The 17,148-nt window shown below is 38.1% G+C and overlaps 1 protein-coding gene across 17 annotated transcripts in view; it reads left to right on the top strand.

The window, feature by feature from the left end:
* Nucleotides 1–17,148, top strand: part of LOC111142430 (thyroid hormone receptor interactor 12) — a 138,158-nt gene that overhangs the window by 35,232 nt on the left and 85,778 nt on the right. For 11 of the 17 annotated variants that reach the window (XM_022495640.1, XM_022495631.1, XM_022495607.1 and 8 more), the window contains exons 2-3: nt 5,864–6,010; nt 16,981–17,106. In XM_022495640.1, the coding sequence (XP_022351348.1) occupies nt 5,913–6,010; nt 16,981–17,106 (224 nt within the window). In that variant the 5' untranslated portion in view covers nt 5,864–5,912. The remainder of the gene's footprint in view (nt 1–5,863; nt 6,011–16,980; nt 17,107–17,148) is intronic. The other 6 variants (XM_022495676.1, XM_022495694.1, XM_022495685.1 and 3 more) reach the window with 1 other exon arrangement.

Below are 17,148 nucleotides of genomic sequence, written 5' to 3'. Positions count from 1 at the left end.
TTTGAGTTTTCACTTTAAAACCTGCATCTTTCCATTAAATAATTGTTTTCTAGTGTTTAAATAAATAATTTGAAAATATTTTATATGTTGTACAACATTCAGTATTCTATCATGACGTTGGATTGGTTTTGATGCCCCTGAATTGGAATAAATGCTTCGCTGACCCAGTTCTCAAGTCACTTGGCCCTTTTCCCCTTACCCAGTGGCTCTTCCTCCTCCTTTCTGCTCCTTGTGGACAGGGGATTGTTTCCTGTCTCTCAGCACCTCTCAACCCCTTGCTCTTAGGGAAGCTGAAAGGTTATTCATTCCTGTTTTAAAGATAGTCTTGTTTGAAGTTCTTGGCATTCTTACTTATGAAAAAAGGACTTCTTTTGTAAACAAGGGTGACTACTATGCCATTTTATTGTGGAGTTGTTTAATACTGCCACTGGGATGTTTAACTCAACCATGCTTGTTCTTAAGTCTAGACTTTTTTTTTTTTTGGATCTGGTGTATGGAGTTGTTCACATTTGCAGTTCTGGATGCCATTACTTGCAGCCTGAAAGTCCATATGCCATATCTTGTTGCATGCAGGCTACTTAATTTTGTAACCCTTCCCTTCCCTTATTTGTAAAGTGGGAATAGTAAAATGGTTTATGAGGTTCATTGGCATGTTTATACTTTGCTTAATAGAATAAACAGAGGAGTAACATGTTATGCAGTTGTTCATTACTGTTGTGATTAAACTCTGGTTTCAGAATTGAACCCAAACCAAGTCACCTTTGGAGAACCACTTCTAAATAGAGGGCCTAAGAAATGGTTTTGGGGAAGACAGTGGATAAGTTCACTTTCAATGTCAGTTCTGGAAGCTGAAAACTTCTCTGCAGACACGATGTGTGGATATAAGTGTTAGCTTTTTTTAGTGTTAATATCTTTACTGTGAAATAATGCAGGGTTTTTTTTTTTTTTTTTTCGGTTTTCGGTGTTGCCTCTTAGGTAATAGGTTGTGATTACATAAATAAACACATTAGTTCGTTTGGGGGCTATTCATGAACTCCATTCTGTGTTACTAAATTGGAGATTTGCTTTCCATTCTATTAGATGTCCTTCATGTGATAAAAATTCTGCATAAATTCTAACCTCTGTGGTATTCCTTTCATACATGGCCATTTGATTAGGAAGAACTACCACATCTTAAAGTTAATTTTTGCAATCTGTTTCTCTTGGTGTTCTGAGTTTTACACTAAATGAATGGTTGAATTTTTTAAGGTTTTTCTCCTAACCTTAACCTCTCTCCTATGATTTTTGAATACAAAATTAGAAGGAAAATCAGTTTCCAAAATGACTGCATTTGAAATTTCTTTGAAAGAGTATCCTTTTTTATAAAATTCTAAGAATGAATTTCAAAATGTAGGTTAATAGCATTTCTGTTTTTCTTGAAAAAGTTGTTTGCCTGAAGAACTAAATACTTACCTATTTATTTATTTGTCAGAGAAAGTACAAGGGTTGGGGGGGGTGGCAGGCAGAGGGAGTCAGTAGGTTGGATCCCAGGACCTTGGGAACATGACCTGAGCTGAAGGGCGGGTGCTTCACTGAATGAGCCACCCAGGCGTCCCAGAACTAAATACTTCTTCACATAAAATTAAAATGCTATTTCACCTGAACAGTGAGTAAGTTGTTTGGACATTAGCTGTGAACAAAGTCACGAGTTTTAGTCTTGAACATTCCCATTAGTATTTCTATGCTTTTCCTATTGAGTTCAAAGTCCTATATGCCATCTATTTTATTTCATTTCTTTAGGAATTAATATCAGAAGTTTTTGGTGAAAAAAGCTCAGTGATTATTTTCTTTTTTTTAAAAAAATATTTATTTATTTGACAGAGAGGGAGATCACAAGTAGGCAGAGAGGCAGACAGAAAGAGAGGGGGAAGCAGGCTCCCTTCTGAGCAGAGAGCCTGATACGGGGCTGGATCCCAGGACCCTGAGATCATGACCTGAGCCAAAGACAGAGGCTTAACCCACTGAGCCACCCAGGCGCCCCCTCAGTGATTATTTTTACAGAAATGAAGCTAATGGAAGAGTTCTGTGTTTCAGGACTTGGTAGTTAGGGTTACTAATAAGCTGGGCTTAAAACTTCTAGTTTTAACATGAAGATGGACTCTTTTGATTTCATATTCATTTCAGGTTATTAAAACAAATTCTAGCAATATAGATTTTATATTGGTGTAACTCGAATGTGTTTTACAGTTTAATTAGTGAAATACATTTAGGCATAAGTAATTGGTTAAGACAGTACTGAATATTCATAGAAGAAGAAGGAAAAATGATTGGCAGAAAAATGATTGGCACAGTAAAAACTTTTGGGCCCTGATCTGGAACCAAACAGGAGTTAAATTTGATTGAAGTTAAGGTGGTGGTGATCTCCAGAAGGGGGGACAGATCTCTTTGTATCAGGATTCAGAGACTTGAACTTTTTAGGATTTGTCTGTAATATAAAGAGTTGAACTTAGTCTTCCTGGAGGGGGTCTCTTCCAGCTTTGGATTTACTGGTAACCTGGATGACGGGGGCGGGGGGTGGGGTCCTGTTTGTATCTTTTTTTTTTTTTTAAAGATTTTATTTATTTATTTGACAGACAGAGATCACAGGCAGGCAGAGAGGCAGGCAGAGAGAGGAAGGGGAGCAGGCTCCCTGCTGAGCAGAGAGATGCGGGGCTCGATCCCAGGACCCTGGGATCATGACCTGAGCCGAAGGCAGAGGCTTTAACCCGCTGAGCCACCCAGGCGCCCCCTGTTTGTATCTTATACTAATCTTGTATTTACTTTTATTTTCTGGGGTTTTAAACAAGTTAAACAGCCTTTTCTTTTCTTTTCTTTTCTTTTTTTTTTTAAGATTTTATTTATTTGACAGAGATCACAAGTAGGCAGAGAGGCAGGCAGAGAGAGAGGGGGAAGCAGGCTCCCCACTGAGCAGAGAGCCCAATGCGGGGCTCGATCCCAGGACCCTGAGATCTGTCCTGAGCTGAAGGCAGAGGCTTTAACCCACTGAGCCACTCAGACGCCCCTAAACAGCCTTTTCTTAAAGATCAACTTAAGTGGTACCTTGCTGTCTCAGTCCGTGGAACATGCAATCCTGATCTTGTGGTTGTAAGTTCAAGTCCCATGTTGGGTGTAGAGATTACTTAAAAATAAAATCTTTAAAAAAAGAAAAGAAGATTAACTTTGGTAATAAGTGTCTTCTTTCTTGCCACCCGTTCTGTCTTAAATCTCAAGAATTATCCATGTGCAGCCCATGGGCTGATGATGGTATTGGTGGACAAGCTCTGAAGATAGTGGGGGTATTACTTAGATTACTTTGGTAACTATAGGTCAGAATAACCAGTGTAACTTAGACTCCTTTGAATGACTTAACACCCAGTGACAGGCAGTGTGCATTTAGTAGCAGGAACTAGGCAGGTGAGATCTTCCAGACTTATTTAATAATAGTCTTTGCTTTTCAAAGTGAAAGCAGCAGTATCACACCGTTCTCCTGTACCCTTGCTTTTTAGGGTCCAGGTGAAATGGCATCGTGATGTCTGAATTGGTGAAGCTTCTTGGGTGAACTCTGAGATAGAACAGCTTTTACTTAATTCTGTAATAGGGTACAGTTGTCCTCGGGTGCGGTCCAGTAGGGCTCTTTTAAAACATCTCCAGTTTCTGCACCCACAGAATTGGATCTCCGAGGCATTCGTATTTTGACAGAGCTTCCCAGGTTATATTGTGAAGCTCATCCTTAATTAAAAATGCTGTTGTGTTTATAGCAAAATTCACTTGGAAACATATTGCCAGAAACCTAAGACTCACCTTGACAGTGGTTTTTATGGTGAACACCATAAAAACACCACCCTCAGTGTGGTGTTTTGCCACAAGTATTCTTTTCTTTTGAGTAAGTGTTGATAGTAATAAGGGTAACAGTTAACATGTACTGAGCCTTTGCAGTACCAGAGGCACTGTGTTATGTGGTTTGCGTGGATTTCTCATTTAATCCTTCCAAATGCTCTAGGAGGTAAGTTCTTTATCCCCATAAACTTCTGGTAGACAGAAGCACAGGGAACAAGTTGTGTGGAGTCAGGATTCATAACGCTGGAGTCTGCATTTCTAACTCCTCTGCTAGAGTGACATACCTAATGGCTTACAAAAGGTAAATAAAAATGACTCCTTTCATCGCAGACTTCAGATTCCAGGTCCTCTTTCTTAACGGGAGGTAGGTGTTTTGTTTTGTTTTGTTTTGTTTTTTTGTTTTGTTTTAAAGGTTCTGTCTATTCATTTGAGAGAGAGAGAGAGAGAGAATGTGTGTGTATAAGCAGGGGAATGGTAGGCAGGAGGGAGAAGCAGGCTCTCTGCTGAGCAGGAAGCCCAGTGCAGCACTAGATCCTGGCACCTAGATCATGACCTGAGCTGAAGGCAGATGCTTAACTGACTGAACCATCCAGGCGGCCCTCAGCATCAGGCAGTATTCACAAAGTGATTTATGATTCCTTCTATCAGTTTGCAATGTATAGACAATATATAAGGATACATAAGTGACCTTTTAAATATACTACACACAGCTGGGAGTTTTATACTGTTTACCCTCTAACATATCTTGGGGCAGATCTTTCCATATTGGTACATGTAAATTTAAATTTTCTGTTTCTCAGTGTCTTCATACTATTTCCCATTTTTTCTTTCTAAAATTGATGATAATTACTTTAGTAATTTGAACTTTCTCACCAGAGTTTGTTTAATATATTAATTGGTGATAGGGGCATATGTGACAGAAACAATCCTTTTCTGCTGATTTGGGTTAACCTGTAACTCCCAAGAAAACCCACTTCCTGTTACAGGGCATGGAGTCTCTTCAAACAAAGTCCAGTAATAGATTTAGTCATGATTAATTTGCATTCTCTTTAGCACCAGTTCCTGTAATGTCATATTCATTCTCTTCCCTCCCCGGTAAATGGAATTAAAGAACTCTACTTGGAGTTTGACTTGAGGCTTAAGAAAAGTTGTGAAGGTTTGATTTATACAAACTGTGATTCTTCATTTGAACTGATTTTGAGTATCAGCTTTTTTTTCTGTATAATACATTTCTTATAGAAAGTTCACATTTATGATTAAGAACCATGCTTTGAGCTGAATTGTTAAACTTGTGAATTATTCTCTCAATTTCTAACAACTCTTTGAGGTAGGTGATAACACTGATTTCACAGAAGAGATAAATGAAATCTAGAGAAAAAGTGTTTTGTCCAAGATCACAGCCAGCATAGCTGAGGTTGAAATCTGGGATCTCTGGGACCATTTCTCAGTTCACTGTACTTAAGCCGCTTTTTCCTCATTTCTCCATAGTTTTAAGGTTTCTTTTGTATTTATGATGGTTTTGTTATTCACAGCAATACTGTGAAGTAAGGATCATGTGTTGTTTTTAATTCTGTGGTTGAGGAGTTGGAGGCTAGAGGCTCTGGTTTGTACCAAGGCAGATTCCTTTAATAAAACCTGTTCTATCACAGGACTTGACCTGTGGTATTCTGAGGTTGAGTGCAGTACCCTTTCCTACACACCACGGGAAGTGGAGAAGCAAAGATGAATTTCTGCTTGTGCTCTGTTTTCTTTGAGAATTTCCTGGGTGTTCCATGCGAAATCTATGTTAATTTCATGTGCTGGGTTTGGACCACATGCCTTGAATTTGGTATATTCCTGACATCTTACAAAATACGAATCAGATTTCAAATTAGATACTCTAGCATTGGTGAAGGCTGTACAGATGATTTACATAAAACTTCCCCTTCATCTTGGGTGCCCTTCGTTTGGTTTCTGTGTTGTACCACATAGAGCTGATCTTTCTCCCTCTCTGTTTTTTCCTTTTTAGTGAATGGTAGTGTCTAGAAAGGGTATGTCCCTTCAAGAGAGAGGTGCCAATGTCCAACCGGCCTAATAACAATCCAGGGGGGTCACTGCGACGTTCACAGAGGAACACTGCCGGGGCCCAACCACAAGACGACTCGATAGGAGGAAGGTATGTATTTGATCGTAATTTAAAAGTAATTGGTGAAAAAAAGCATTTTTAAAAATTCATTATGTGGACAGAAACTGAAATGGTTTGCTACCAATGGGTGAACAAGTAACACAAATAAAACTGGAATTCAGAGCAGTCCTTTCATCATTTCCCAAGTGTGCTAGGCTCAAAAAATAGTTGTCAGTCATTGACATTATTAGAAATCTAACTAAGGGTCACGAACATGGTATGTCCTGTTTGGTTTGCCCTCTTCACTCTCTCACACGCATGCTCTCACTGGGCTTTCAGTTGATCGTTTGTGGTGCCTTTGCTTTATGATGTGTGTCTTTATTTACTTTAGAGAGGAAGCATCATTTGTTTTAAGATCTTGAGTTTTAAGATCTTGAGATCTTGAGTCTAGCTTTTTGAGTTTTTCCCCCATCTTGTTTGACAGCATATGGACGCTGACAGGCTGGTGAGACAGTCTGACTTCGTGGGCTATCACTTACTCATCATTTTCTTAGCGGTCTGCTGTTTAGCAGGTTTTTCACTGGAATACTTGTATAGGAGGTAGTGTGAAGAATCAGATGCGTTTCTCTGGAATAAAAATTCCTTGTCTCATTGAGCCAAGGACTGTCATTTTATGTATGAAATATTCTGAACTGTACTTGCAAGGCCAAGGCCTAATTCTCCGACCCACGTTTAGCTTGCGGTCAGTAATGGCAAGATCCTAATACGACTACCTGATAGAACACTGGGGGGCATTACCATGTATATATTGCTCAGTAAATTACATTAAAAAAAGTCAGTTGTGAAGAGTATATCAACCTCTCCTGCTGATGTTGGGCTGTTCGGTAGTTAAACGTACGGACTTTGGTTGTTGCTCATGCTTAAATGTTTGTATTTCAGGTGCCTTTTAAGGATAGGTTCCCGGAAGTGAAATTGCTTGGTCAAAGGGAGTTTTTTATGGTCAACTTGTTTCACAAGATAGTCAGCTTTTTCAGCCATTTACTTTCTTGTCATCATCAGGAAAAAGAGTGCTTTTCCTCATCATGCTGTTCATGTTATTTTCACCTTGTCAATTGGATACAGAAAAAAAATCATCTGTTTTATTTCATTGGCGTTTCTATATAATGAGGTTAAGCATTGGAAAAATAGGTTTAAGGAATAAGATGTGAGTGAGAACATTTTTCAACATAAGTATACCAGTAAGTTAGTATGTGTTGTGAGTCTCCCCTCATACAACTGTACAGTAGAACTGACCTTTAAAGTCACTCAGCGGATGTGAGCCCCTCTTGTAACAGCAGCCATCTTTTGTTGAATTGCCTCCCTCAGTTCTTCACCCCTGCGGTTTGAATGGTAGGTGTTCTTTTCCAACATGATCATACTCTCCTCTTGGCTGCCCGTTGCCTAGTCTTTTGCCAAAGCTGGGAGAATATGCAGTCCTCCATTGTTCTGAGCTCATTAGTGGGACTGGGGTGGTCATATGATTCAAACTGGAAACTTTCTCCTTCCTGGTAGCAAAGAGAAGATGGGAATCTGAAGTTGCCAAATGGCACATCTCCTGCCTTAGGGAAGAAGATGGACAGGCAGAGAAAAGCAAACACACAATTTCTGGCAAGTTTGAGTTCTTAGTTCTTTAGAACTATGTTGACTTCTGTCTTCTCTATGTTTGATTGTTTAGCTGTTTTGCATCTGGAGATATGTGTGTATTATATTTAAAGATCTTGTTTGAGAGAGAGAGAGAGAGAACATGTGCAAGCAGGAGGAGGGGCGGGGGAGGAAGAACCACAAGTAGACTCTGCCCTCAGCTGGGAGCCCAACGTGGGGCTTAGTCCCAAGCCCCAAGATTACCAACTGAGCTGCCCACGTGCCCTGCATGTGTATTATTTTAATAAAGCTTCTTTTGGTTTTAAAGAGCCCTGTCCTGCTTTAACCTACTTGTAATCCAAACTCCGTATAAGATTGTGTTCATCCATTTTTAGAACACCATGCTGGTAGGCCCCATCCATGCTAGAGGGTAGTTATAAAAATGAGAGTAGAAAGCCTTTATGACAAGCTGTTCCAACTCAGTAGGGGAAATGGGCATGTAGGTGATGATTAGAGTCAGGTGAGAGACATTTCTAGCAATGACCTCATTGATTTGGGTTCTGAAGGCTAAAGAAGCAGTTGCAAAGCAGGTGGTACATATCAGCTATATTTGTCTCTACTTGACATGTAGTGTGGATTTTATTTCTAATTTTTTGTACCACTTGCTACTTTCCTCTGAAGTGATAGGTGTTCAACAAATACTAATGTGGGTTTGAAATAAGAAGGTTGACTTCCTTGGCATTTCTAGGCACAGAAATAGGACCATCTTTTATGGAAATGGTCATGAAAAGATGATTGGAGTGAAGGCAGAGTTGAAATAGGACAGGGTCAAAATGGGCTACATAAGAGGATGGGTGAGAATATGCTACAGGAACTCTAAACGATCTAGCCACCAGAACACATGTCCGTCCTAGGTCAGCTGGTGGCTCTTCTCTGTGTCTGCACATTCAGGGATTAATGCAGATTGCTCCGGCAAGAGGCCATGGAGGAATTGCCCTCTGGCTCTCCAAGGCTTCCCCCAGAAGGGATTAATTTCCGCTCATATTCCCTTGACAGAACAAGTTGTATGGCTCTACATAACTTCCGAGTAGTTTGGCAAGTGCCACCCTACCATGTGTTCTGGTCAGAGAAGAAATAGAATATTTGTAAACTGCACATTATAACTGTCAAAGGCCTTTGAAACATTTTTTAATTCATGTAACATGTCTACAACAGACCGTTTGTTTCCTTCCCGAAATTCTACTTGGCACAACATAGCCATGCATACAGTGTATTTTCTTTGCATCTCCTACTTAATTCACCAGTAGGATACCTTTTTTATATTGTGTGTGTGTGTGTGTGTGTGTGTGTGTGTGTGTGTGTGCGCGCACGCGCGCGCCTCCTGTCTCTTTTTTTATCCTGACCTCTACAGGTGGAAGTTCAAGCTTTATTTATTCTCTTTGTGAGGACGAGAATGTTAATGGCAGACATGGTTAGAGTGGTGTGAAAATGACCTCATTGTTTCTTGAGACTAAATTGAAACCACGTTTATAAAAACATATACTGGAGTTAGCCAGGTAACTGGTTAACTTCCTCCTTTCAGTAATGGTGAATCTTATTGTTATAGTTAGGTGCTTTGAGTTTCAGCCTCCCAACCATGTACAGATATACTCTTTCGCTCCTAGCATTGTTTTGGTAGTGCTGAGAAGGCTAGTCTGTCCCACCAGGTCTTTGGGCTGGGAGGCAAGATTTACAATGTTGCGTTAAACAGTGGCACAGTTGCATTTGGTCCAAGGGTGAACAGAGGCTACTTTTTTGTAGTTGGAGGTTTTGCACATAGGATTTTATTTATTTATTTATTTATTTGATAGTGAGATAGAGAGCACACGTGGGGGGAGGACAGAGGGAGAGGGAGAAGCAGGCTCTCCACTGAGCGGGGAGCCCAATGTGAGATTGGATCCCAGGACCCTGGGATCATGACCTGAGCTGAAGGCAGGCACTTAACTGACTGAGCCACCAGGTGCCCCTTACACATAGGGTTCTTCATAGTTAAGTTTTTTCTTGGACCAACAAAATAATATCTTAGGTGTTTTATAAATTTCTTTGCAATATAGATTTCTTGCTTTAATCACTAAGTATGAGATTGTGTTTAAAAGTCACATGATAAGCATATTGGAAACCCGTAAGATGTCAGCTGCCATAGATTTTTCATTTCCTTAACTGAGGCTTTGCTTTGATTCTTCTGTCCCTCCATATTGAGTGAATCTGATGTTCCACACACCAGGTTTTACAAGTGCTTTCTCAGTATCGGAATGCTTTCCTAGAAGAGTATGGGCGTGAATGAAAAAAGGAATATATACAAATGCTCCTTCCGTAGTTAAACAGCAAGTTTAACATCCCACATGGAAGGCTGTTTCTTGGTAATAGGGAAAGCAAAAGAAAGCAGGAGGGCTCTTTTTTCGACACACTTTCTTCCATTTTTCTTGCATATCATTTGCAAAGCCTTAAGTCATTTAATTTGATGTGTATACAATCAGGGACAGAGATACCAAAATGGATAGGAAAAATTTCATAGCTGTAGATGCAGGCCTTTTCCTTTGACCCTGAATCCCTATGTATAGCTGCGGGGTTTCAGGTTCAGAGAGTCGGAATGCCTGGGCTCAGTCTTAGCTTTCCTGCCTAGGGGCTTACATCTTTAGAGTGGAAATAGACCTGCCTTGGGTGTCTTTTGAGGATTAAGTTGGATAATGCATTTAAAAAATGAATGTGAGGTTTATCACATAACCACACCTTTAAAAGTACGTATTCTGGGGTCATCTTAAAAAGTTTTTACTCAGGTAGTTACAAAAACCAATGTACCTTATGAAACACTAAAGACTATATCACTAATCTGCCACTGATCACTAATATACTTTGGATTATGTTGGTGTTTATATTCCCTTACCCAACTCCTTTGTGAAATGTGGGGGGTGAAAGCATATTGAGCTGTTTGGTCCCCACTTGGGGGCCATTTTTTTCCACAGTTTTGATTACATTCAGTCCCTCTGCCTTGTTTCTGTTACACAGTAAAGTACAGACTGTAGTTTATTCATCCCTCCTCCGTATTGCTTGGGTCGTTGAACATACAGAATTTTTTGCTTTTGCCTTGCTGTTTGTAATGCTGTAAATCTCCTACTGCAGACTGTTATCAAAGGACAAAATCTAGATCCTTTGACAAGGCATTTAAGCCCTAGCCTGTCCTTTCAACCTTGGTTCCTAATGTAGCTCTGTGCTCAGGGAAATTCATATCATTGGCCAGGTGCCATGTGGGTTTCATATTTTCCTCTCTCTGCTTTTGCCTATAATCTGCTTTTGACTCAAATGTTCTTTTTCTTCAGCTTTTCATTCTTAGAATGTGGTTTAAATCCATGTAGTCTATAAAGCCTGGATTCTCCTGCTAGTAGTAATTTCTCCCTATGTTGGGAACTTTATAGCACCTGGTAGATCACTTTGTTTTATGAGGCACTGACCTGTTTGAGGACAGGAACTCAACTGTGTGTTACCCATATTTATATGCCTTGTCATGACTTGCATGTATTTGAGTTGGCAAACCTAACAAATCTGTTGAAATGAGTAGTTTGTTAAAGTAGTTCTCAAGTCTGTTTTATTGATCTAATGCTCCCATCCTGTAATGTGTATCATAGAGTGTAAACATCTTTATTATGATGCCCCTTTGTTAGCTTGAAATGAATTAAGAAATACAACATACATGCGTAAGCAGTTTAGAAACATAAAGTGTTTCTAAATATATAGAATGTGTAAGCATTTTTATAAGGGTAAGAATAAGCAAGTAAAAGGAAAACAGTTGGTACCAAAAGATTTCAATAGGTAAATGCTTGGGCTCATTGACACAAGATGACACTATATTCAGATGCTTGCATTTATATTTGAATTTATTGAATGTGGCAGCTACAGCAACATGCTTAAATGCCACGAGCAACATTTCTTTGTAGCTTTTCCTGAATGACACATGACCCTTGGTAAAGCTGCAAAAAATGTAATCTTTTGTTGATTCCCATAGATTGCTAGAGAAATTTATGTATATTAAAAACCATGCAAACCAAATATAAGCTGAGAAATTATGAGAATGTATTTTACCTGTATCGTGGCCAGATTTCAAGTTTTTTCATAAGGTTTTCATGTATTATCAAGGCTACTTGAAATCTGTGGGTCATGGGAGAATTTTTCGTTTTGTCTGTTCTATATTGCATGACATTTTTTTTTTCATCTCTAGTCCACATCTGCTAAATGGTAATAGCACCTGGTTCCCTAACGTGTTTTCATAATGTTCCCTACTGGGAGAACCACTGATGTTTAAAACATTGCTTTATTAAAAATGTTCTTTACGGTAAATTACATAATCCATGGGTTAGCATTTTGCCATAACTAAACATAGGAACATTGGTCAGACTAATCAGCTTTTGTTTTGTGATTGAAAATAGGAAAACAGTACATTTTGCTGAGAACATTAGTGAGTTTTTTGTTTTGTTTTTGCTTTTAAAGATTTTATTTATTTATTTGACAGCGCGCACGAGAGAGGGAATGCAAGCACAGGGAGTGGGAGAGGGAGAAGCCAGCTTCCCACATAGTAGGGAGCCCAATGTGGGGCTGTATCCCAGGACTCTGGGATCATGACCTGAGCCAAAGGCAGACGTGTAACGTAATGACTGAGCCACCCAGGCGCCCCAAGTTTTTTGTTTAAAGTAATTTAAATGAACTTTCCACCCTCATTATTGAAAAATCAGTGACTTATTTAAAACATGCATTTAATTTAGAAGACAATTATAAGAATGCGTTTAATGCAAAAAAATTTAAAAAAGCATAAAAATGTATGCACATCTGTATGCACATACAAAAAACAAATTTGGATATTTAATTAAGCCCCAAATAATTTGTGTTTGGTAATATGTACATGTATTTGAACTGTGAATATATCTGGCATGAAAATTAGTTTCAAACAAAATTTAACACCTGTGATGTAAAGTGTTAAGTGGTTACTTATAATTGGGCACTCATTTCACATTAAGACAAGAATGAGTTCTTTGATAAAAGATTTTATCCTTTCTTAGGTGGCCTCTGGATTAGAGATGGTTTTTAACCCTTTGGACTACAAGTATTTTATTAAATAGTAGTAAAGGTAAATTGAAGTATCTAGAAGGGGCAGTCAACTCTGATTTGCCCAGAAGTCAGCAAGAGGCATTTAGGTCTTAAAGCCACACAACCCAGAGTAGATTAGTCTGTTCTGTTGTAACCTGGGTTTCTTTAATGTGAGTTGGACCACATATACTTGCTAAATAGAGAAATGATGTCATTATAACATGGAAGTGGTGTTGATTCACAGGCAGTTTTTCCTGTCCTGTTAATACATGAGCTGAAGTGGAATAGACTTTAAATTAGCGTGGAAGATTTGGTAATCTATGAAGATCTTACAAAAAAAAACTTAAAAATCTTACAGAAATGATTTACAGAAGTCACTTAGTGCAAGAAATAGCTAGCTCAGTGCCTTTCAGAACCACTACGCTTTGCACTGTTGAACATTTGAAGGAAGCTCAAAACCACTTACTCCTGTATTTATAACGAAAGAAAATGAGAAAAAGGAAAGCATCCCCCGGAATTGTATTTTTAATTCTGAAGCTGGTCTTAAGAGAAAATGTCTTTAAAAATTCACACTTAAAACGAGAAAGTACAAAAATAAGATTCCAAAGAGTGGGCCAACTGTGATTATTGGTGCAAATGTTAGTGGAGATTTAATCTTTAAAATTGGTGATGTTTTTGTTAGGAACGTGATTATAAAATAACATAGCTTTGAGTGCTCTGTGCCCAGTCGTATTTTCACCATTAGACTGGTTATTTTTAGTGAGTGATTTTGTAGAAAGTGAGGTTCCCCCCCCCCCACCTGGGAATATGCATAGGATGATATAAACCTCCTGAATATATACCCACCCACTTTTCCACCTATCCTTGGGCTGTAATTTATTAAATGGGCTTATTCTGGTGCTTTTCAAAAGAGTTTGTCATGAATTTGACTGTGTTATTTTTGCAAATTTGATTTGTAGTGGCTATAAATTTTACTGGGTCTTAGATTATGCTTTTTAATAAAAATTACTGTTGAGCATTAAGGTCTGATAAACGAGGGAATTGGTGAAATGAGCGAAAAGGCATCAAGGCTTGTTGAGTGTTGAATCCTGTGATACTCTAATTGGCTATTCTAGATTGGGCGTTACTATTTTATGGAGATTTACTTTACAGTATTCTAAGCATTAATAATTTATAAATGGGCATAATAAAACACAGAGCCCTGCTTTGGGAGGCTACATATTGTTTCTTTATGGTACCATCTGGTTGCCTACTCTCTTCTGGTAAGCCAAGGGTTAGGTAAGCCAAGACCCCCTGGGATAGATCCACCTTCCCGCTTGTTTTTGTAAATAAAAATTTGATTGGAACGTAGCCGTGCCCATTTGTTTACATATTGTTTATAACTGCTTATGTGACACCCTAATATTGCCCACAAAGCCAAAAGTATTTACTACCCTTGACAGAAAATGTATTAAGACCCTGCTAAACACTGGGTGTAAGGGTAGTAATGAACACTGTTTAATATTTTGGAATGTTTTAACCAGTCTTCGGTAGGAATGTTACACTTAATTTTAGGAAAGGTGCAGTCAGGTCAATGTGGGCATTGTTGGTTTTAAGCTAGTTTTGTGAGTTTTCAGTTTCTAAGCTGGGTAGCTTTTTTTTTTTCCCCCTATTGTGATGAAATTTTTATCTGATAAGTATTTATCTGATAAATCCTTTTTAGGTCATTGAAGGTATAAGAACAATAGAAATCCAGGAGTTCATTTAAGTGGCTATAAAGTTAGGTTTGTTGAAGAGCCAGGAACAATTTTGGGGGGTAAAAAGAGGAGGGCTTCTGCCTCTACATCACTCTCAGCATTGGACTGATGTTGGTCAGATTCTGTTGACAAATAGAATGAATTTTCTCCCCCATCTTCTAGTTATTAACTAGGAATATATATATGATAAACATTTGTTAAGACTGCCATTTGAATATTTAATGTAACGTTACCACAAAGTCATCTAACTCTAGAGGAAGTTTCCTTTTTTTTTTAAAGATTTTATTTATTTATTTGACAGAGATCACAGGAAGGCAGAGAGGCAGGCAGAGAGAGAGGGAAGCAGGTTCCCCGCTGAGCAGAGTCCGATGCGAGACTTGATCCCAAGACCCCGAGATCATGACCTGAGCCGAAGGCAGAGGCTTTAACCCACTGAGCCACCCAGGCGACCCTGGAGGAAGTTTTCTCTTAAAATGATTTTAAAATTATGATCAAGGACTACAGCAAGGGATATTTTAAATTTTGTAATGAAGTAGAAATTGTGATTCAATTAAAAATGAAACCTTTGCAGACTTGACTGAAATAAAAATAGAACCTGAATGACATAACTTCTAGATACTGTTCTATGGATATTAAATTGTATACCTTGAAAACAGAACATTATACCTTTTAAAAAGTAATTAGGGTGACTTAAAAATTTACTCAGTTCCATTTCTTTTTTTTTTTTTTAGGATTTTATTTGTTTATTTGACAGACAGAGATCACAAGTAGGCAGAGAGGCAGGCAGGGACAGAGAGGGGGGAAGCAGGCTCCCTGCTGAGCAGAAGCCCAGTGTGGGGCTACGATCCCAGGACCCTGGGATCATGACCTGAGCTGAAGGCAGGGGCTTTAACCCACTGAGCCACACAGGTGCCCCCCATTTCTTTTTTTTTTTTTAATAGAACTCTCAGATCTGTTAGTAAAAATGTAACAAAAACAAAGCAGTTTGTAGAAATTAAATCTCTCTAATAGGAAACTCATGGGTTATAACAATTTCAGTCTGCATTGGAAGAATATCTAGGAAAGATGCAAACTAAATCACAGTGGATAAATCTTACAAGACTCAGCTTGGATACACTTTAAAAAAATATATGTATCTTGAAAAATGCTTATATTCATTACTACAGTCAAGACTAAGACACTATACTAGTAAGTCTTTAGAAAATGTTTGCCTGTCATATATTAAAATCTTAAAAATGAAAATGATGTTACAGATCCAAATATTTTTTTTTGTTCAGAAGCTAATTTCATATCTTCTTTCAAGAATTCAGTAATGAACTCTTCTGGAAAAACGGAAGAAAAAAAGTAAGAGACGAGAAACCTTAAAGCATCTTTTTGAAGAAATGGTGGAATTTTTATATGTTAAGAACTATATGGCATCTTTACAGATTCAATTAGAATGGTCATGTGAGGTTTCAGGGACTTATTTCTACGTTCCTTGGAGATGATGTTCAGAATGAAAGCCTTTAAAGAAAATTTTTTTAACAGCTTTGGTATTAATGAAACTTTGTTCTTCTTATCAGAATATGCTCTTTTAATGTTATTTGCATGAAGGATGGATGTTAGCTGTGAATTAAAATAGTTGGATCTTTTAACGTTACTATCTCTCACAGACTCTGTAACACCAGCTTTTCTGGGTATATATTAATGCATGCTCTCTTTTTATTGCTTATGTAAATGTAATGTAATCATTGTCTGAGATTTAAAAAAAAAAAAAACCTAACAACTGAAAAACAGTTTATTCATGTCCTACCAACTTGCTTAGAACAGGGCTGGCACAGAATTTGTATTATTACAAATACAACCTAACCGTGTATCAGTGATGGACTCTCTTGAATGTTTGGAATATTTTGTAGTCAATTTTTTAATCTCTTTCTCTAGGACTTGGTTTTTGGTGTGCTTTCTATTGACTAGTGCATTGCATTTTTAGCAAATATCATTCTATCGATTTCATGTAAGTTTATTTACTGCTTAGTGCTTCTAATGATTTTCCGTGTAAAATTAGTTTGAGAATTGATTCCTTCTGCCTCTGCATTTACTGTGCTAACCTGAATTACAGTCTGCAAATTGGGAATCAGTATCCTTGTGGGATCACAGACTGCCTCTTCTGTAAAGCTTTTAAGCTGTTATACTCACATTATCTATTAAAAGTAGTGTTTAGATCTAAAGGTTGGATTTGCGTTTGCAAACATTTAGCATATGTGAGTGTGCAGTACAGTTGTTGAAAAATTCTTTATTGCTTAAGTAACTATAATATTGCTATTCAGTCATGAAACTTGGTAATAAAAGACCTGCACTCTTGGGTTTTGAGGTATTGGTTCTAAGGCAGGTTTTTGGCAAAATTATTTGTTAGAACAATAATTTAATTACGGAAATATTTGGGGGAAAGGGTAGGGTGAACAGTAAAGAATTGGGAGACTTTAAAAAAAAAAGAAACATAATTCACTTTTCAGTACTGTATTTGCATCTCAGTTTCCTGATAGATTTCTGTTTTGATTTTTCTGCTGACAGGTCACATTTAGGGCAGGCAAAACATAAGGGATATAGCCCTCCTGAGAGTAGAAAATCTAATTCTAAGGCACCCAAAGTGCAGTCTAATACTACTTCTGAACTGTCAAGGGGACACCTTTCTAAAAGGTAAATCTTCACATTGCTTGTACATTTTCAAGGCAGAATTAT

The sequence above is a fragment of the Enhydra lutris genome, unplaced genomic scaffold (genome assembly GCF_002288905.1).
Source record: "Enhydra lutris kenyoni isolate GAN:26980312 unplaced genomic scaffold, ASM228890v2 scaffoldscaffold1, whole genome shotgun sequence".
NCBI classification, from domain to species: domain Eukaryota; kingdom Metazoa; phylum Chordata; class Mammalia; order Carnivora; family Mustelidae; genus Enhydra; species Enhydra lutris.
Note: the sequence above shows the minus strand (reverse complement) of the source record. Positions and strands in the feature narration are given on the sequence as shown.